The sequence below is a fragment of the Danio rerio genome, chromosome 3 (assembly GCF_052040795.2).
Source record: "Danio rerio strain M-AB ecotype USA chromosome 3, GRCz13ab, whole genome shotgun sequence".
Lineage (NCBI taxonomy): Eukaryota > Metazoa > Chordata > Actinopteri > Cypriniformes > Danionidae > Danio > Danio rerio.
In genome coordinates, this window is record NC_141023.1 from 67,608,514 (window position 1) to 67,630,001 (window position 21,488).

The 21,488-nt window shown below is 43.1% G+C and overlaps 1 protein-coding gene across 8 annotated transcripts in view; it reads left to right on the forward strand.

Moving 5' to 3' along the window:
- rai1 (retinoic acid induced 1) overlaps positions 1–21,488 on the forward strand; it is a 105,931-nt gene that overhangs the window by 74,067 nt on the left and 10,376 nt on the right. For all 8 annotated transcript variants that reach the window (XM_087245338.1, XM_087245340.1, XM_087245341.1 and 5 more), the window contains 3 exons: positions 13,725–19,396; positions 19,567–19,660; positions 20,395–20,444. In XM_087245338.1, coding sequence (XP_087101464.1) covers positions 13,742–19,396; positions 19,567–19,660; positions 20,395–20,444 — 5,799 coding nt within the window. In that variant the 5' untranslated portion in view covers positions 13,725–13,741. The remainder of the gene's footprint in view (positions 1–13,724; positions 19,397–19,566; positions 19,661–20,394; positions 20,445–21,488) is intronic.

The window sequence follows — 21,488 nt, forward strand, 5'->3', positions numbered from 1 at the left end:
CATGTCCTCCTACTGGGAAAATCGCTCTCGTTTTCGCTCGCCTTTTTTTTTTTTTGGAGCGGGTAGAGGACAGTGGAGTCCGTGTTGCTTGGAAAATGGAGCATTCAGACTCACGATACGTCCTGTTTACTAATAATGTGTTTCATGTGCTTAATCACTTTAAAGGTTTTTAAATATCTTGATTATTTTAAATGTCTACAGTGCATGCGGAAAGAATTGATCGCGCATAACTTTTTACCACATGTGATTATGTTACAGCCTTTTTCCAAAATGGATTAAACTCATTGATCTCCTCAACATTCTACACACAATCCTCCATAATGACAATGTGGAGAAAGAGTTTCTGAAGTTGTTGCAGATTTATTCAAAATAAAAAGCTGATTAATCAGATGTACATCAGTATTCACAGGCTTTGCTCAACACTTTGTTGATGCACCTTTGGCAGCCATTACAGCTTCAAGTCTTTCTGAATATGATGCTGGAGCTCTGCACACCTGTCTTTGGGAATGTTTGCCCGTTCCTCTTTGCAGCACCTCTCAAGCTCTATCAGGTTGGATGGGAAGTGACGGTGTACGGCAATTTTCAGATCTCTCCAGAGATGTTCAATAGGATTTAGGTCTGGGCTCTGGCTGGGCCACTCAAGGACATTCACCGAGTTGTTGTTGTGGCGCTCCATTGATATGTTGGCGGTGTGCTTTGGGTCATTGTCCTGCTGGAAGATGAAGCGTCGCCCCAGTCTGAGGTGGAGAGCACTCTTGTGCAGGTCTTCATTCAGGATGTCTCTGTACATTGCTGCATTCATCTTTCCCTCTATCCTGACTAGTCTTCCAGCTCCTGCTGCTGAAACACATCCCCACAGCATGATGCCAACACCACCATGCTTCACTGTAGGGATGCTGTTAGCCTGCTGATGAGCGCCGCCTGCTGTTCTCCACACGTAACGCCTGGCGTTCACTCCAAACAGTTCAGTTTGAGTCTCATCAGAGCAGAGAGTTTAGTTTCTGATGCTCTGAGAGTCCTTCAGATGGCAGACTCCAGGCGGGGTGTGTCTTCCGTCTGCCCGCTCTACCATACAGATGCCTGATTGGTGGATTGCTGCACAGATGGTTGTCCTTCTGTAAGGTTCTCCTCTCTCCACAGAAGAATGCTGGAGCTCAGACAGAGTGACTATCGGGTAATTGATCACCTCCCTGACTGAGGCCCGATCACTCAGCTTAGATAGCCGGCTAGGAAGAGTCCTGGCGGTTAAACATCTTCCACTTACGAATGATTAAGGCCGCTGTGCAGATTGGAACTTTCAGAGCAGCAGAAATGTTTCTGTGATCTACCCCAGCCTTGTACCTCAAGACAATCCTGTCTCGGAGGTCTACAGACAGTTCCTTTGTCCTCATGCTTGGTTTGTGCTTTGTCATGCACTGTCAACCCTGGGCTCTTATATAGACAGGTGTAGCCTTTTCAGATCATGTCCAATCAGCTGAATTGAGCACAGGTGAACTCCAATGAAGCTGCTGGAACATCTCAGGAATGATCAGTGGAGACAGAATACACCTGAGCTCAATTTACAGCTTCACACCTGTGAATATTGATGTACATCTGATTTTACAGCTTTTCTATTTTTAATAAATTCACAACAATTTCAAAAACTCTTTTTCCACATTGTCACTATGGGGGATTGTGTGTAGAATGTTGAGGAAATCAATCAATTTAATCGATTTTGGAATAAGGCTGTAACATCAACACATGTGGTAAAAGTTAAGGGCTGTTAATACTCTCCAGATGCACTGTATATATTCTGCCATTTGAAGCTAATTGTCTTCCAGTATTTTTACATCCCGATGTTGACAGGTATGGCCAGGCCCGGATTGGATAATCGGGAGGATTGGGAGAATTCCCGGTGGGCCGGTCCATTTTTTGCCCGCGAGGGCCGGTGTTTCTAGCTGCTGGCACTCTCAGCAGTCGCACTTTGTTTTCATTTATTTGTGTATTTGACCATGGCCTCACTCTTTTTATTCATTATTTTGCCGCAGCGCCGCTCTTCTTATTTATCGTCTCACAGCCCCGCGAGCAATGATCATGTAACTATCATTCCGGCCACACAAGCATAATAGCACCATTGTGGTCCAGCGGCCAGCACGTTGCGTTACGGCGCCGTCAATCCGTGTTCCATCCTCACCTCAGTAATTCTTGTGTTTTTTTATTGTGAAAACATATAAAACTGTAAGGTTGTTGAACGTTTGAAGTTCTACAGCAGCAGTGTCCTTGAAAAAGACGTGATCGTGTCATTAGAAACTGAATTGGAAATGATTTTATTGTAATATAGTCAGTCGTGAACTGAGGTGGGCCGGTCTGAGGCTTCAAACTCCAGGGCTGAAAAGGAGTCCCGCTCCGGCTCTGGGTATGGCAGAACACACACTCTTATTTCAGTCGGCTGTGGTCTGTTTGGTGTGTTCATGCACAGATTTTTAGTCTAGACGTGACCCAACAACACAGTTGATTTTGGCCAATGTAGAACTGAAATAAACATTATTGCAAGCGACTGACACGGGCTGGATTCAAACAAACACATTCAGTGCAGTAATGCTCAACTTGATCTGTTTGTTTAAATCCAGCCCACATCAATTATTGCAACCACTTAAACAATAAGAAAAACCTTAACTCATTTTGTTCAGTGTGTAAGCAGAGTAATCTTGTGTTTCCTTTAGACATAAGATTATTCAGCTCCCCCTATTGGCAGATTATTCTGCTCGTTTTAAGGGAAAACTCTCTTCCTTCGGACTCGTTACTTCTGAATCAACACAATATTCGTGGCTCATCTATGAAATGCTTCTGGATTTAAGAAGTTTTAGATGTTTGGCCTAAAACGAGACACAGAATCTAAGTACGGAAAGCATTTTGTGCAGCGTGTTCACCTGTGCTGGGCGATTTGACTCGTGTCTACACACACACACACACACACACACACTGACAGCTCAGAGCATTCGCACACCGAAGCGTGAAAGCAAATGATGCCGTCGGCCTGCTCAGTCTCTCACCAGAAGGCGCAAACAGCCGCGCCTGAGAAAAAAAAAGAAAAGAAAGCAGCTTAACATCACACACACACACACACACACACACACACACTGGAGGATCAGGGCTGCGGCTGTAGGGCGTGGAGCAGATGCAGAAACTAATGCAAACACTGCCAGCAGACACAGCCACATGCAGTATGATGATGCACACACACAGCTGAAGACAATAATTCGCCCTCCTGTGAATTATTTCCCTAATATATAATTAGTGATTAATTTAGTTCAGATTTCAGGTGCCGGATCCGGTGTGTTCCGCCACAAATTAAGCCCTGCTTTTGTCCGAAGTGACCTGCAGTTGAGGAGGCATTCAGCATGAAGAGGCAATACACACAAAAAGAGCTGATTATACAGAGGATCTGTCAGAGCTCAGAGAATTAAGAGCTAGGGTTAAAGAGTTAGAGAGAGGAAAGAGTGCTTCTGCAGGTGGTTTGTCAAGCCCACTCACCTGTGGATTCACAGCTGCAGTGTTTGGTCATCAAAGTTCACACATTCTAAACATTTGTAGATGTCATAAGCCTTATCCCAGGCGACACGGTGGCTCAGCACTCACGGTGGCTGGGTCAGTGGGTGTTTCTGTGTGGAGTTTGCATGTTCTCCCCGTGTTGGCATGGGTTTCCTCCGGGTGCTCCGGTTTCCCCCACAGTCCTAACACATGTGCTATAGGGGAACTGATCAACTACACTGGCCGTAGTGTATGAGTGTGTGTGTGTGTGTGTGTGTGTGTGAATGAGTGTGTATGGGTGTTTCCCAGTACTGCATTGCAGCTGGAAGGTCATCCGCTGTATAAAATATATGCTGGAAAAGTTGGCGGTTCATTCCGCTGTGGCGCCTCCTAATTAATAAAGGGACTAAGCTAAAGGAAAATGAAAAAAACAATGTAATTAATGTTGTGTTTGTCCATATTTGACCCAGTGTTGGGTTACAACAACCCAGAGGTTTTTTTAGGGCGTATAAATCTAACGTAAATAATAAAATAAAAAGTGTCCCAAACAAAATGTAATATACATATTTTAAAAACACATCAGAAAACATTGGCCCCACTTTATATTAAGTGGCCTTAACTAATATGTACTTACATAGGAATTAATAGTTTGTTACAATGTACTTATTGTGTAAATACATGTATTTACTGTGTGCTTATGCTTGATTAAATACATGTATGTAATTACATCTGTAGTTAACTTCTGTAATTACATTTGTAAATACACTGTTGACCATCCCTTACACCCTTACCCACCCTTAAACCTACCCACACCACCAAACCTGTCCATAACCAAACCTCTATCCCAACTCAAAAGCACCACAAGTGTTCTCAAATACATTATGAACACAGTAAGTACATTGCATTTATTTTTTGATGTAAGTACACAGTAGTTAAGGACACTTAATATAAAGTGGGACCGAAGCATTTTTATTGCTTAAATGTTGTTTGTTTGTCGCTCAAGAAACTAATCTTGCTCTCTAAAAATGCTGGGTTGTTGTAAGCAGCCCAATGCTGGATAAAGTGTGAACAAAACCCTACTAACCTGAACCAACAGTTGGGTTAAAAAGTGTCATGTATCTGGCATGGGCGTCACGGTGGCTCAGTGATTAGCACTGTGGCCTCACAGCAAGAAGGTCGCTGGTTCTAGAGTTTGCATGTTCTCCCTGTGTCGGTGTGGGTTTCCTCCGGGTGCTCCGGTTTCCCACACAGTCCAAACACATGCGCTATAGGGGAACTGATCAACTAAATTGGCTGTAGTGTATGAGTGTGTATGGATGTTTCCCAGAGATGGGTTGCAGCTGGAATGGCATCCGCTGCGTAAAAACATATGCTGGATAAGTTGGCGGTTCATTCCGCTGTGGCGACCCCAGAATAATAAAGGGACTAAGGCAAAAAGAAAATGAATAATTGAATGTTATTAACAACCCGGGCTCACTTGGGAAATGTAGCCCCGCGGACGTTTCTGGAATCCGCGAAATACGTCCAGGGAGGTACGTAATCGAGCTGCTTTTGTTTTCGCTTTTTTGCGAGAGGCCGCTGTGCGCGCTTTTTCGCGTCTTGGACACCTCTTGGGAGCGTGCGCCGTTCGCGCCTGTGCTGTTTTCGAGTGAAAAGCTGCTGGAGGCCACAGTAGAGCCCGTCCGTTCGACTGACTGGCTGAATGACTGTACGGGCTGAACGTCCGGCCGCCCTCCTCCTCCTCCTTCTCTAAACCAAAGCGACGATTTGTAAAAAGCAAAAGCCCTCGTCCAATTTTGACTGCGTTTTCGGATCTTTTCCCGTCGTGAACTTGTTTGCTTTTATTTTTTGGATTCTGTTTTTCATCTTACCTGATTTCTGGAACTGCTCTTCCTCTGACTCGATCCCAGTCGTCTCCGTGGCCGGCTCCTCCTCCCTCTAGGCCTCCGCTCCACCGACGTAACACTGCGAGCTAAGCGGACAAACTAGTTAAGGCAGGAAAGCCCTCCACACGGAGGCAAGCCGTCAGCCGGTGAGCGCAAAGAGGAGGAGCAGAGCGGCGTCAAACCGCCCCACAGCGTTCGCTCGATAAAAAAAAAAAACGCAGCCATACGTACCTCCGGCCACGTAAATCGCGATCTCCAGAAACGTCCGCGGGGCTACGTTTCCAGAATGAGCTTGGGTGGGTCATTAATATTGTTGTTGTTGTTGTCATTAGTAAACCTGCAGTTATACAGTAAATAGATGATGTCATTGTGTTTAATGTCGACTTGTTGTGTAAATAAACCTATTTGCAGCTTGAAGGCCTGGATCTAGTGGTGTGAGTCTAGTGTGTTCTGAAGCGTGTGGGTCTGCAGCTGGATATTCTAGTCAAATCTCTCTCTCTCTCTCTCTCTCTCCATCTGCTGATGCCCTCTCCTGCGCACACAGACCTGTTCAGGAATATCAATCAGCTCCTGTGCCCCAATTTATAGCCGCTCTCTCTTTTTAATGTCGAGTCGCTGCTCCCCAGATGCTCTGTGCCGGGTTACATGCGCACACACATACAGGCTTGATGCTTGTTGCCACGGTAGCGGAGTCCGTCGCTCTCTGCATCCGAAAACTGAGGGATGTTATTGTGCCGCATCAGCAGCCGCCATTTATGATTCTGTAGAGTACGCCAGCTGATTAAAGGGCGCCACTGTATCATATATATATATATATATCTCCAGCCTCTGATGATAAACATGAATTAATTGAGTTTATTATAATCAGACTTGATGCAGGAACACTTTAATTGACATTCTCCCTTTGCTCATGTCATCAGAGATGAAAGCCACTAGTGCCCACCTCTCCATCTCATTAGCATAAACAGCAGCCCTGAGTGAGAAGCAGCCGTCTGTCCATCAGCCATTAGAGCTGCTGAAGATAATGTCAGCAAAGACTAAGAGGATTATAGATGAGGAGACAGACAGACAGACAGACAGACAGACAGACAGACAGACAGACAGACAGACAGACAGACAGACAGATAGATAGATAGATAGATAGATAGATAGATAGATAGATAGATAGATAGATAGATAGATAGATAGATAGATAGATAGATAGATAGATAGACAGACGGATGGACAGAGAGACAGACAGACAGACAGACAGACAGACAGACAGACAGACAGACAGACAGATAGATAGATAGATAGATAGATAGATAGATAGATAGATAGATAGATAGATAGATAGATAGATAGATAGATAGATAGATAGATAGATAGATAGACAGACAGACAGAGAGACAGACGGATTAAATATTTTTTGACATTTTGACTACTAATAAAAGTAAGAAAAGCATCTTTTGCAGTGTAAATATACAGACGTTTGGGTCATGTGGCGCACTGATAATCATTTAAAATAATCATGATTACAACTGTGATAAAAATAACGATGCTTATGATTGTTCCCATACTCGAGCAGTCCTATCTTAAAGACAGTCATTCTTGTGCAAACATGCACTTCAATCTTATTCAGGGTTTAGTCAGGTATTAATGAGCTTTAGCCCTGATTTACCTGCGCACACACACAGCACTAAAAATGTATCCCAGGCAGAGGGCTCTCACCGTGCCGTAACCAGCACTGAACAGCTCTTATTTCAGACCCTAAGGTGTAATGCTGCGGACACACACTCACACACACACACACACTCACACACACACCGCTGGCACAGATGAAACGGGCTCCAGGCTCTCACCGCAGGTTTGCTGTTTCTCTCCCCTCAGTGTCACCATGGCAACGGCAGCAGGTCTCCGCATATAAAGGGCACTCGCTAGGGCTGCACAATACTGGGGAAATATACGTGATATTGCGATAATGATATTGATTACCATCTAGAATAGAAAAATGTGTTTTTGTTAGCTGTACTGCAAAAAATATTGGATTTTTTTGTCCAAATATTAAAAAACTCTTAAATCAAGACGCGTCTTCGAGACAAGTAAAACATATTGTGCTGTTTTCAGAAATAACATAGCAAAATTAAGTGAGTTTTTCCTTAAGACAGGCAAAATAATCTGCCAATGAGCGAAGCAGAATAATCCTATTTCTCCTTTTGATATAAATTTACTATATATATATATATATATATAATATTTATTTATTTTTTTATATAGTATAATTATATATATATATATAATTTTACAGATTATATTGTTTGTCTAGAAAATGCTTCTTGACTTAAGAGTTTTGAGATATTTGGACTTGAAACGAGACACAAACTCTGAGTAAAAAGGCATTTTTTGCAGTGCATGTTTTTAAATCCTTCATTTATTTGATGATATTAAAATAAAGAGGTAACGTATATCTAATTCATTCCAATTCAACTAAAAAACTGTGTGTAGGTGCAAACGTTTAGTCTTTAAAACACTGTGAATGAGTGTAAACCTAGTAGGCAGATATTCTGACTCTGACTGGCTGTTGTCATTTTCCTCTCTTGTCTCGACTCCGCCCACTAGTGTTCCTTTTCAGCTTTGGGTACCGTGCAATAGCAGAACTGTAGCTTCTGGAGAGGCGGGGCTAAAGATAGTACCTCCACATCTAATTGGCTAAATTATTATAAATAAATAACTAATACATAAAATAAGTGTAATTTATTACTTTAACTAATTACAGGCAGGTGTGTTTGATATGGGTTGCAACTGAAATCTGCAAGAAGGAAGATCTCCAGGAACTGGGCTGAGCATCCCTGCACTAACCTGTGCATTATTCAGACACTAGATGGAGACAAACAGTCAAAAACACAACAGAAACTAAAACAGCTGATGGAGTATACACTAACTTGCGTATTATTCAGACACTAGATGGAGACAAACAGTCAAAAACACAACAGAAACTAAAACAGCTGATGGAGTATACACTAACCTGCGCATTATTCAGACACTAGATGGAGACAAACAGTCAAAAACACAACAGAAACTAAAACAGCTGATGGAGTATACACTAACCTGCGCATTATTCAGACACTAGGTGGAGACAAACAGTCAAAAACACAACAGAAACTAAAACAGCTGATGGAGTATACACTAACCTGCGCATTATTCAGACACTAGGTGGAGACAAACAGTCAAAAACACAACAGAAACTAAAACAGCTGATGGAGTATACACTAACCTGCGCATTATTCAGACACTAGATGGAGACAAACAGTCAAAAACACAACAGAAACTAAAACAGCTGATGGAGTATACACTAACCTGTGCATTATTCAGACACTAGATGGAGACAAAACACCAATATGCTATTTTTGTAGCACAGATGATGTTTGCATTGAGCTTGTGAATTTTATTTTTACTGAAGAAAACCCGAACTCTTGCATTTCTGTGTGCAGGTCTTACAGGAAGCAGATTAAATTCGGTCTTTAAATTCAGTTCATGTCCTGTGCTGAAATTGAATCGACCCCTCGGCCTGACCTTCACTCCCTCCTTCTTCTCTTCTTCCTTGGCGTCTTCTTTCCTGACTCGATGTTTGCTCTGGTTTTTAAAAAAAAGCTCCTCATGTGCAGATTGTCTTTCCTGTGGTCCTCAATATCATAACTGAGCTGTTTTATGAAGGACTCTGGAAATGCCAGAGAGCTGGATTATTTGGTTTATTATTTCTCAGATGGGCTTGAGAGCATTCCCTCACCTATATTAATGTGTATTAATATACAGCTTGATGTGCTCCAGATGAAACTACAGCCGTCCTATAAGCAACATTAGATCATCATACTTGTCAATGGGCATCACGGTGGCGCAGTGGGTAGCACGATCACCTCACAGCAAGAAGGTCACAAGTTCGAGTCCCGGCTGGGTCAGTTGGTGTTTCTATGTGGAGTTTGCATGTTCTCCCCGTGTTGGCGTGGGTTTCCTCAGGTGCTCCCGCTTCCCTCACAGTCCAAACACATGAGCTATAGGGGAATTTAAGCTAAATTAGCCGTACTGTATGAGTGTGTGTGTGTGAATAGGTGTTTACCAGTACTGGGATGCAGCTGGAAGTGCATCCGCTCTGTAAAACGTGCTAGAATAGTTAGCAGTTCATTCCGCTGTGGTGGTCCCTGATAAATAAGGAACTAAGCTAAAGAAAAATGAATGAATGGACTAAATAAAACCTGCGCCAATTTGACTTAATTTGTAAGGAAAAGTATTCTGAAGCATCAAGAAATAAATGCTGAAAATGAATAGGTGTCTGTGGGGACCCCTGCTGGATACATGTGGAAATTGCCATTTCTTTTTAACAGTAAATCTTTTTTTTCTCCTACCTCAGGTGGCAGGGCTTTATTCCCTAAATATAAACCAATAACCAGAAACCTTTTATATTACATTTAGATTAGAATTGTGATTTTTCTAATGAAAAAAAAATTCATTAGACAAATTATAGTGTAGTTGCATGTTTGCATAGTAAATTTAAAAAATAATAAAAAAAAGGTATAAAACATCCACACAAACACTGCATGAATGCAAAGGTGAGAGGGGAATTTGATGAATAATATATAGTTTATTGTATAAAATTAATTTCCCAGAGATGGGTTGCGAATGGAAGAGGCATCTGCTGTGTAAAAATGTGCTGGATAAGTTGGTGGTTCATTCCGCTGTGGTGACCCCGGATTAATAAAGGGACTAAGCTGACAAGAAAATGAATGAATGTGTTGAACATCTCATAAATCATGAATTCAGATTTAACAGGAGGGCGAATAACTCTGAATTCGACTGCATTTTGTTATCAGGATATGGGATTTTTGTCATATCATCCAGCGTTAGCTATAGTTTTAGACTGATTGTGGATTTGGGCCAGTCCATGCTGGTACAATGATGGGAAGTTCTATATACTAAGGGTCTCTTTGTCATTATTTGGTGCCCAGGAGACAAATTCTGCCCTCTCAGCAGACCTAGAAAACTTACAGTACCTTTTAGACGCTGTACTCTCAACAGATCTGTGTCAGCAACAAACCCTCACGCAAGTCTTTAATCAGCCGCACACTGTGGATCTGTCCTGCAGAATGTTGCCGATGATTCCTTATCAATGATTACATGACAAAGGAACTAATTTAACCCTTTCCAGTCAACAATTTAGTGTTTAATAGACATCTAAGCGTAGACAGCTTGGCTAAATCAAGGCTAAACTTGGGCTGTCAGTGAAAATCTAAAAGACGTCTAAGAATATCTTAAAACTAGACTAGTCATCAAATAGACAGATTAGACAGACTTTATATGTGTCGTCATTCATTTGTTTATTTGATGACTAGTCTAGTTTTGGCTAATTCTTAGACGTCTATTAGATTTTTACTGGCAGCCCAAATTTTGCCTTGTTTTAGGCAAGACAACTATGTTTAGATGTCTATTAGACATCTTTTTAAATAAAACAAGTGCTTGCTGGGTTGTGGACTGTTCGAATTGACTCCCCTTAGGTTATGCTGGAGATATTTTTGTCCCATTGACATCCTTTTTAATCACATTTATTGATTGCAAAGCCATGACAGCATATAATCATGCATTCTTGAGTGTTGCTGGTTTTCCCTGTTGGGATTAAGAGGTAAAATATGTAAATTTTTCTGTTGGTCATCAGCTGGCAGCATTAACCCTTTAGATATGCCTGTGCAAATGTGCATTATTCAGACACAAGATGGTGCCAAACAGTCAAAAACACAACAGAAACTACAACAGCTGATGGAGTATACACTAACCTGCGCATTATTCAGACACTAGATGGAGACAAACAGTCAAAAACACAACAGAGACTAAAACAGCTGATGGAGTATACACTAACCTGCGCATTATTCAGACACTAGATGGAGACAAACAGTCAAAAACACAACAAAAACTACAACAGCTGATGGAGTATACACTAACCTGCGCATTATTCAGACACTAGATGGAGACAAACAGTCAAAAACACAACAGAGACTAAAACAGCTGATGGAGTATACACTAACCTGCGCATTATTCAGACACTAGATGGAGACAAACAGTCAAAAACACAACAGAGACTAAAACAGCTGATGGAGTATACACTAACCTGTGCATTATTCAGACACTAGATGGAGACAAACAGTCAAAAACACAACAGAGACTAAAACAGCTGATAGAGTATACACTAACCTGCGCATTATTCAGACACTAGATGGAGACAAACAGTCAAAAACACAACAGAAACTAAAACAGCTGATGGAGTATACACTAACCTGCGCATTATTCAGACACTAGATGGAGACAAACAGACAAAAACACAACAGAAACTAAAACAGCTGATGGAGTATACACTAACCTGCGCATTATTCAGACACTAGATGGAGACAAACCGTCAAAAACACAACAGAAACTAAAACAGCTGATGGAGTATACACTAACCTGCGTATTATTCAGACACTAGATGGAGACAAACAGTCAAAAACACAACAGAAACCAAAACAGCTGATGGAGTATACACTAACCTGCACATTATTCAGACACTAGATGGAGACAAACAGACAAAAACACAACAGAAACTAAAACAGCTGATGGAGTATACACTAACCTGCACATTCAGACGCAAGGTGGTGCAAAACAGTCAAACTTTCAAAGTATTTTACCAAAACATGTCACCAAAAATCACTCCATTTGCTGAAAAACAGAGAAAGCTGTGGCCAAATTAAGCCTCTAAATCACCCCAGAGCGGATGAAAGCGACCCAACATCTGAGATAGAAAACGTAAACTTATTAATGCACCACACACTGCGGTGTTATAAGACTAGGAGGACAAGATCAATCGTGTCACTTGCACAGTTTGTCCTGTCCGCCACATACTGTATGCATTTTTAAAGGCTGGAAGCGTCGATGCGGAGTTAGTCCTATTTGGGTCACTGTGTAAACAAGCAGAGCAGCAAACAAGCAGAACTGAAGCAGCAGAGGGTGGAGAATCTCCCGGGAGGCTGGGAACCGCGTTGCTCTTGGGCCTGATGTCTTCAGACGGAGCGCTATGAGATGAATAATGTGTGTGTGTGATGGGACTGGGCGGCCATCCCTCGACAGGCCCGCCGCACTGGAGTGGAGGAATAACACACACTGCACAAATGCTCTTCTTACCTGGAGGTGTCCTCTGGTTTCTAGTCCAGATATCTGAAGATTGTAACATCAGGAAGCATTTACTAGACGAGCAAAGCATGTTGTGTTGTCTTCAGAAATAATGAGTCGAGTTTAAGTGAGATTTATTCAAAAGAGCTGAATAATCTGCCAATGGGGGAAGCGGAATAATCTTATGTCTAATGGAAAAAGTAGATCATCTTGCTTGCCTCATAGTCAGATTACTCAATCCATTTCGGGTAATTGGATAAGCTAAAATTGGCCGTAGTGTGTGTGTGTGTGTGTGTGATTGAGTGTGTATGGGTGCTTCCCAGTGATGGGTTGCACCTATAAGGGCATCCGCTGCGTAAAACATATGCTGGATAAGTTGGCGGTTCATTGAATGAATGAATGGATGAATGAATGAATGAATGAACGAACGAATGAATGAATGAACGAATGAACAAAGGACTACACGGTACTATAAAACTTTGGAAGAACGAAATCAAATAAGACAAATTAAAATAAAATAAATAAAAGTAAGATAATATAAGAGTATAATAAGAAATACAAATAGAAAATTGTCTTGAGAAAGCCTCGTCTGAACGTTTGAAGTAGTTTTAAGTTTGAAAAAGTTGGCACAGAGAGATAACAGCATGTTTCTAGTATGGATCGGCATGTTTCTCACTAGGTGGTTGCTAAGGTGTTGCTTGGCGTTTGCAAAAGTGTATTGTCATGGTGATCAATTTGATATGCCTTCAGGAATGACTATGTGTACATTCTGACTGTAGGATACACTGTAAAATATCCCTAAATTAGCATATTTCAGTATTTTGCGACTCGTTGTCGTTTATTTCTGCTTTTAAATTGCATTAATGGATCTTAATCTTTCTTTAATTCTTCCTTCCTCAATTCCAAACTACTAAAATGTCAATAAAAGTTGAACTGTAGAGCTGAATTTTCAACATCAAAAGTCGGCAGAGCACGATCGACATCCTATAATGCTGAAAACACTTGTTCATGAACTGATATTTTCTACAGTGTAGCACTGTTTCAAATGAACTGAATGATCACCGATAAGCAAAATGAAAAGCCACTAAGCACAGCCTCTCTCTCTCTCTCTCTCTCTCTCTCTCTCTCTCTCTTTGTTTTTTTCTCCTCCTCTTCCCATAGAGCCCCTATCTGGAGTCATGCAGTCCTTCAGAGAGCGGAGTGGTTTCCATAGCAACCAGCACTGCTACCAGCAGGAACCCCAAGAATTACCGCGCCTCGAGAGCTACAGGCATCATTACAGCCAGTCCAGACAGGGCTACGAGCCACACGCTTTAGCTTCTGCCGGGATGTCAACAGCGGGATCTAAAGACTGTTACGGACAGCAGAACTATCCTGTCTACACCAGCGCCACACAGACTAAGAAACCATACAGAGGAGGCAAAACTCCAAACCAGCATCTGCAGGCGGGCTACAGTAACCACATGGGCACCGGATACACGGCCCAGTACATGAGCGAAGGTCACCTGCAGCAGAAATGGGATGAGTCGGCTCAGATGACCCAGTTCGAGCAGGACATGGTGGGTCGTCTGGAGTCTGGGTCATCGCAGTACCTAGAGCAGAACATGCTAGCTATCTCTCAAAGTCAGTGCCATCTCCCCGCCCAGTCCTCCGCCCCAGTCTACACCAGTCCCCATCAGCAGGGAATCCCACCCAACCCGGCGCCATCTCCTTTAATGTACCCACAAGGCCACATGCATTTCCCTCAGCACTCGCAAACCTCTTCTTCACCTTCATCGGCCTATATGGACAAATGTAATACAGTGTCACATGGCTACAAAGGCTATGGGATACCACCTAACGCCCAGTATGGAAGGCAGCTGAGCAATCACAGCAGTCTAAAACAGAGTGGATACAGACCTCAGAATAATTACGGTTACCAGCAAACTCCCTCGAGGTCTGGGTTTGAGCAGGGCTCCCTGCAGGGCATGTCTGGTACACAGGAGAACCTTCAGAAATTCCAGCACTACAATCAGACCCAGCAAAACTACTGCATAACTGATATTTCAGTAAGGTCGCCGGAACAATACTATCAGACCTGCAGTCCTAGTTCCAGTCATTCACCGGCGAGGTCTGTGGGAAGATCTCCCTCGTACAACTCCACACCATCACCCTTGATGGCGAATGCTGATTCCTTCCAGTATGGCCAGCCTCCCATCAACCCTGGGGCTTCATCATCCACAGGTTTGCAGAATGAACAAAATATGCTGATGCCCCCTCACACCCACTCATCGTCCAGTGTGAACCAGACCCAGAGCTTCTCTGGATCAATGAAAGAACGATTCTCAGAGAAGCTCCTGACCAACCCTAGTTTGTGGAGCCTCAATGCCCTAACTTCTCAGGTTGAAAACATCTCCAACAATGTCCAGCAGCTGCTGCTGTCTGAAGCTCTCATGGCGAGCAAAAAGACCGGTAAACGAAACCATCCTAAAAAGGGAGAAGATTACAGAGGTCAACTGAAAGGTATGGATGAGTCTTGTCCTGAAAATCAACATGGTCCTTCTCCATCTGATGCTTACAGCATTCCCAGGTCCATGACAGCAGAACTGCAGGAGGGAGGATACTCCAGCAGCACCGAGGACCAGATGGAAAGGAACTATTATTATTTTGGTCAGGAAAAGGGTCAAGGACATACCCAGACACACTCCCGTCTCAGCCTTGACACAGTGTCCACATGCTCCTTAAACTCGGCTGACGATGTCTCCGTTAGGTCAGGAGACTCAGTTCGAAGTCTCCAGAGTGTAGCCTCGGAGGATAATCTTAACTGTGACCCCAGAGTACAAAGGGCACTGTCTGAAGAGGAGCCCAATAGCTCTCTCTGCTGCATTAGAGATGAGAGGTCTCCCATCGGCGTAACAGCTCCAAGTCCTATGAAACAAGAGAGTGATTCACCACCAGACATAAAACGTTCAGAGAGCACTCAAAAGGAGAACTTTGAGGAGTCAGCATGGACCGAGAGGATGGCTGATGAGGACAAAACCGAACAAAGCAAGCCGTCTGCTGAGCATGATTGCAAAGGAGAGGTCACTGAAAAACAAGAGAAGTGGCTGGAGGATGAGAAAGGTCCTGCTCTTTTTCAGAAAATAAATAAAACCGTGCTGGAGGAAGGTTACTCCTATGAAACGGAAGAGAATATCTACCAAGGGCTACAAAACAAATATGATTCGGAGAAAGAAAACACGACGGAGATAGACTGCTTTGCTGAACTCAATCACAAATGTGACGAAGACACAGAGATAAAGACAGAGCATTTTAAATCAGAGCCACAAACCAGTGTTGAAATGCCAACGGAAGACTCTCCCAGCAATTCAGCCACTGAACTGTGTTTGCCAGAGAAAGAAGAACACTCAAGCAGTGAGAATTCAGTAGAGACCCCAACATGCACCCTTGAGGGACCTGCGGACACCCTTGAGGAGCAGACTTCTGTCCTCTCTCATACGTCCACTGAGGTAGGAGATGAAAAGGATTCAATTCTGACAAGCTCAGAGGAGGTCATCAATAATAAAACAGAATCACAAGAGTCTTTTGCAGACGTCTCTGGCACATATGAGGAGACGGAAAACACGCAACAAGTAAACACAGAAACTGCAGAAAGCATTGCCCAGGACACACCACACAGAGACAGCGAAAGGAGGTCAGTCATATGTGACATTGCACCTCAGACTCACACTGCCAACAGTGACTTCTCAGCTCTCAATGAGAAAACAACACCTTTGGCTCAGGCAAGGGATCATCACATCGATTGTAGTGATGCAAAGGTGCTGGAGCCTGACTCTCCTCAGTTGCCAGGCAAGTCGATACTGCACTCTGCACCATCTTGGGCTGACACTCCACCCTCTCCCAAGAAAGCGGACGAGGATATGGAGCCAGGAATAAGCTGTCCCAGTGCGGTGACTCCCTCAGCCAAACCAGAGGCTTTTACGCCATCTTCACATACAAGAATGTTCGGTAAGAAACATGTACGAGGCAGGAGGAGACCAATGAGCTCAACTGCAGGAATAAGAAGGCAGCTAAGTATAGATGGAGACACTCAAACTCCCAATATACCTTCAAGCAAAACCACCGATATTGTCGATCAGATGGAAACTGCCCATCAGAATGTTAGTAGTCAAACACCAAAACTTGTTACAGAGAGTTTACCATCACGGATGTGCACTCGCTCCTACGGTTCACAAAGTAGCCCAAAGGTCTCCCCTCAAGACAGAAGGAAACCAGGTGCAAAACCTGCTCCAAAACCAAGCTCAAAAATAGCTGTCAAGCCAGGTCCAAAATCAAATCCAAAACCTGCACCAAAGCATAGTCCAAAATCAATTACAAAACCTGGTTCAAAATCAGTTCCTAAATCCGAGGTCATGCCTAGTGTAAAACCTGGCCCCAAGCCAGGTTTAAAATCCACAGGGTCCAAAGAAAGTCCAAAGCCTTGTCCTAAATCTGGCCCAAAATCTGCCACTAAATCTGGTCCAAAAACTGCTTCTAAACCCGCCTCAAAGCCTGGGTCAGTACCAGGAGAGATACTTGCTCCAAAGTCAAATCAAAACACAGCAGAGTCAAAGCCAATTGTGGCATCAGTAGCTAAAGGCCCCGGTCGACCGAAAGGAATCAGTAAGAACAAACAGATGAAGATGAAACAAGATGAAAATGTTCAAACAACTACAGAACATACCAAGGACACACACTGTACTCAAGAACTTAATTTGCAAGATGTGACCACAGAATTAGCTTTGAACACAATTGTTGGTGTTGTGGATACCACTAAAGGTGAAACCGTGGCTCCCACTTTGGAGTGTACTCTAGACAGCAGCTGCTTAAAATCATTAGGGAGAGAGCAGAAGTCTATGGTGCTAAGATCACGGAAGCAAACAAAAGAGAAACTGACTGAAGAAAAAGAACAAAACGATGATAAATCTACTAAGACACCTTCAGCAATGGTCATGCAGGATGTTACTGTGGATCAGTCGTGTAAGACTGAACCTTCAAATCTCGAATTGCCCAAGCAGAAGGATGTCTCCACAGATTCACTTCAACAGCCAGATGAAAAGGTGGTTTCCACCAAGAGAAAATGCAGTTTACCAACCTCAGAAACCAAAAAGAGGAAGAAAGGAAGGCAAGATGAAGTGAAGGCACAGGATTCTCCATTAGACATAGTCCACATTCCAAAGGGAAAGAGAAAGAGAGGACAACGTTTGCTTGTGGAATCACTAAGCACTACTTTAACTACTGATACCCTTCCCACTGATGACATCACTGACGTGCCATCTGTACCTCCTCAGTGTCCAACTAAAACCAAATATTTGCCTCCTCGGAAAGGCAGGGGACTTAAATATGAGGCAATGGTTCAGAAAATAACATCCCCAGGGTCCAAAAAGCAACCTGTAAGTAACCAAGCAGACATTGCACTAGAAGAATCCACGTTAAAACCAGTGCCGCAGGTACCAGATCAAAAGGAGACAACGAACGCCCCTGAGATGCCTCAGAAGGAGGGCGAAAGCACAATCAGTACACAAGAACCCGAAAACACAGAAATTCAAACTCCAAGGAAGAAAAGGAGAAAGTGGGCCACTGTGGAGAGCAGCGATGCTCCAGATGTAAGCCTGGATGGTGGAAGTCTGATTATCAACACACCGAGACTAGCTAAACAGAGAGCCATTAAAAACAACCACGAGATGCATCTGAAGCAGCGAAAGAAGAGAAGAAAAGGCACTGAACCTCAAGAAAACATCCCCATAGTGGAGCAACCAGAGTCTACACAGACCGAAGTCTTGCCTACATCTCCACCTCCGCCAGAAACTTTTGAACAGACAGAGTGCAAGGAGCCACCAAATGAAGTATGCGTACCACTAATGAAACCCAAACGCGGCAGGCGGCCATCACTTAAAAAGAAACAAGAGGAACTCTCGAAGAGTCAAAAAGAAGACGAAAACGCAATCGAGAAGAAAAAAAAGACTGGGCCCAAAAAAAAGTGTGTGGATGCCCTTAAAGTTGTAGTGAAGAGACCCAAGATCAAGACAAATGAACTGTCTCCAACAGTACAAGGGACATTATCAGACTTGCGCCCAGATCTAAGTGACGGAAAATCCTCCTTCAGACCATACGTACACATCGACAGCTCTATGGACGTCGCATCTTCATGCACTATCGTCAACAGGCCCGAAGAAGAGCAGATGCTCGCTCAGGCTAGGACAAAGAGTGTACCTAATATCAAAAATCAAGCTGCAAAGACAGGGTCCAACTCTTCAGTAATGCTCCAGGGCCCCTTAGTTAACAAAAGCCTATCTGACAGATGTCTAACGTGCTGTTTATGTGGAAAGCCAGCTAATTACAGAGAGCTCGGGGACTTGTGTGGCCCCTATTATCCTGAGGACTGCATACCACGAAAAACGCTGTCATTAACACACAGGAGTGAATTCAGGCAAAACAGCAACTGTGCCAACGAGACGGAGAGTAGTAGCATTGTGAAAAACACACAGAGTGTGTGTGAGGAGGGCATCCATCAGGAAAAGGCAAACGAAGGGCACTCCAGGAGGAGCAAAAGGGCAATTCGGGAACTGTCGAGAACCAGGCCCAGTTCGCGAATGAGGTTTAAAAGGCTGCTGATTTTGCAGAGCAGACTTAGTGGAGCGTCTCCCCCTGCTGGTGTGGAGGGCATTGAAACAAGTCTGCAGAGATTACAGATGGAGGCCGAGGAAAAAGAGCACTGGGCTCATGAAGCGTGTGCTGTCTGGACCACTGGCATAGTCCTGGTGGCGGATAAACTCTTTGGACTGACCGAGGCTGTTCAGAAAGCTGCACATGCAGTAAGTCTTTGATTTATAATGAACACTTGGCCACACTTTATTTAAATGTACAGCTCACACTGTTGACAACTGACCCTTTTAACTCAATAGACTACTAATTACACTGCAAAATATATAGTTATTATATAGAAAAAGAGTCATTGTTTCTCAGGCTCTCTGTCTGGTCACAGAAATGCTCCGGATGCCAAGGTGAAGGAGCCTCGGTCTGCTGCGGCTGGAAGAGCTGTACTCAAAGCTACCATTATATCTGCGCCAAAGAGTCGGGTAAGAGTTGTGCTACATGTTTGTGTACGTCTACGATCAATCCAAAAGACTGTAAGCTGTAAGAGCCAAGCAGGTTACGCCTAGTTCACACTACATGATGCTGAACATTGGTGGATCTATCTGCCGTTGATTTTGTGTCATTAAATCGCTGTGGTGTTTCACACTACGTAAATGATCCACAAGAGGGCGTCGGACACTACACGACTGTCACACAAACCACAGCCAATGAAATGTTGAGGGCGGAGCCAGCAGAATAAGCTGAATACTATTGGCTGCTTGACGGCGACACTGATTTTACACCAATCACAGCCTGATATGTCAACGAGCTCGTTAACTTGCAAATCGGGCTCAAGTCGAGCTTAAAATACTGTAGTGTGAACTATGCATTAGCCATGCTTATATAGATGAACATGAACCTGAAAATGTGGATAATCCAGTCTCCAAGCATTTGACACTGTTAACACTGTGATACAATATGTATTTTCTTTAAAATAACTCTAGAAGTTTAAATAATAAGTAATTACACTGCATAAAATGCTCTTCTTACTTAGAATTTGTAGATATTTGGACTAAAACAAGACACAAACTCTAAGTAAGAGCCGTGTTTTCTGCAGTGTATTCACTGTATTTTGTGATGTCAAATTTTGTGCATGTTCATTTCCACAATATATTGAACTGTCATATATCGCTCTACCATTAATTCTCTCTCCTTTCTTCATTGAATCTCTTTTCAGGCTGCACGTTTGAAGAAGAAACCTTCTCTATTCGGTGTCCGAAACACAAGGTTAGTGTGTGAACTGGGTTTGCAGGCAGATCTCTGGTCTAAAACACATTCCCATTACACCGTGAACTTCAGTGTCCTTGTAATATTCCTGTATAGCGAGGAGTGAAAGCAAAATAATAAGACACTTACCGGATTGAAGTTCTGCCTGATGATTATTGCTCATTGGGGAACAGCCAGACTTTTCACTCAAGGTCTTTCATGTTTTGCTAAAAAAGGCATGTTAAATGCATATATACAGGAATTCAATACCTTTTAAGACATTTTTAGGACTCTTTCCATACATTTTAAGTCCTCATCGCTACTTTAGGTTTTAATCGGTAACACTGGCAACACAATCTCACTAAATGCTGATTGTAAGAAACGAATCTATATTAAAATATTAATCAATAAAATACTAATCCAGTAGGGGGCGCCTAAAACACAATATTTTTAGCCACGTCCGTCTTAAAATTAGTTTGCTGCAAGGGAATGGTGTGCAAAAAGAAAGCCCCACCCCCCTATTTATTATTTAGATTTAGTTTGACACCAGCCACAATAATATTAGCCACGCCCCTTTTATCATTAGTTTGCTACGATGAAATGATGCAAAAAAGTAGCCCCGCCCACTACTCAATATTCTGTTTTGGCTTGACACTTTTGACAAAATCTTCTTAGCCATGCCATCTTACCATTAGTTTGCTGAAGGAATGATGCGCAAAAAGAAAGCCACGCCCCCTACACAATATTCCGTTTTAGTTTGATGCTTCAACCACATTATTCTTAGCCACGCCCCTTTTAGAATTAGTTTGCTATAAAGCAATGATGCACAAAGTAGCCCTGCCCCCTACTCAATATCCCGTTTTAGTTTGACGCTTCAGCCACAATATTCTTAGACACGCCCCTCTTACTGTTAGTTTGCTGAGGGAATGATGTCCAGAAGAAAGCCCCGCCCCTGCTCAATAATTCTTTTTAGTTTGAAGCTTCAGCTACATTATTCTTTTCCACGCCCCTCATAGTGTTAATTTGTTATGAGGGAATGATGCACAAGAAATAACCCCGCCCCCT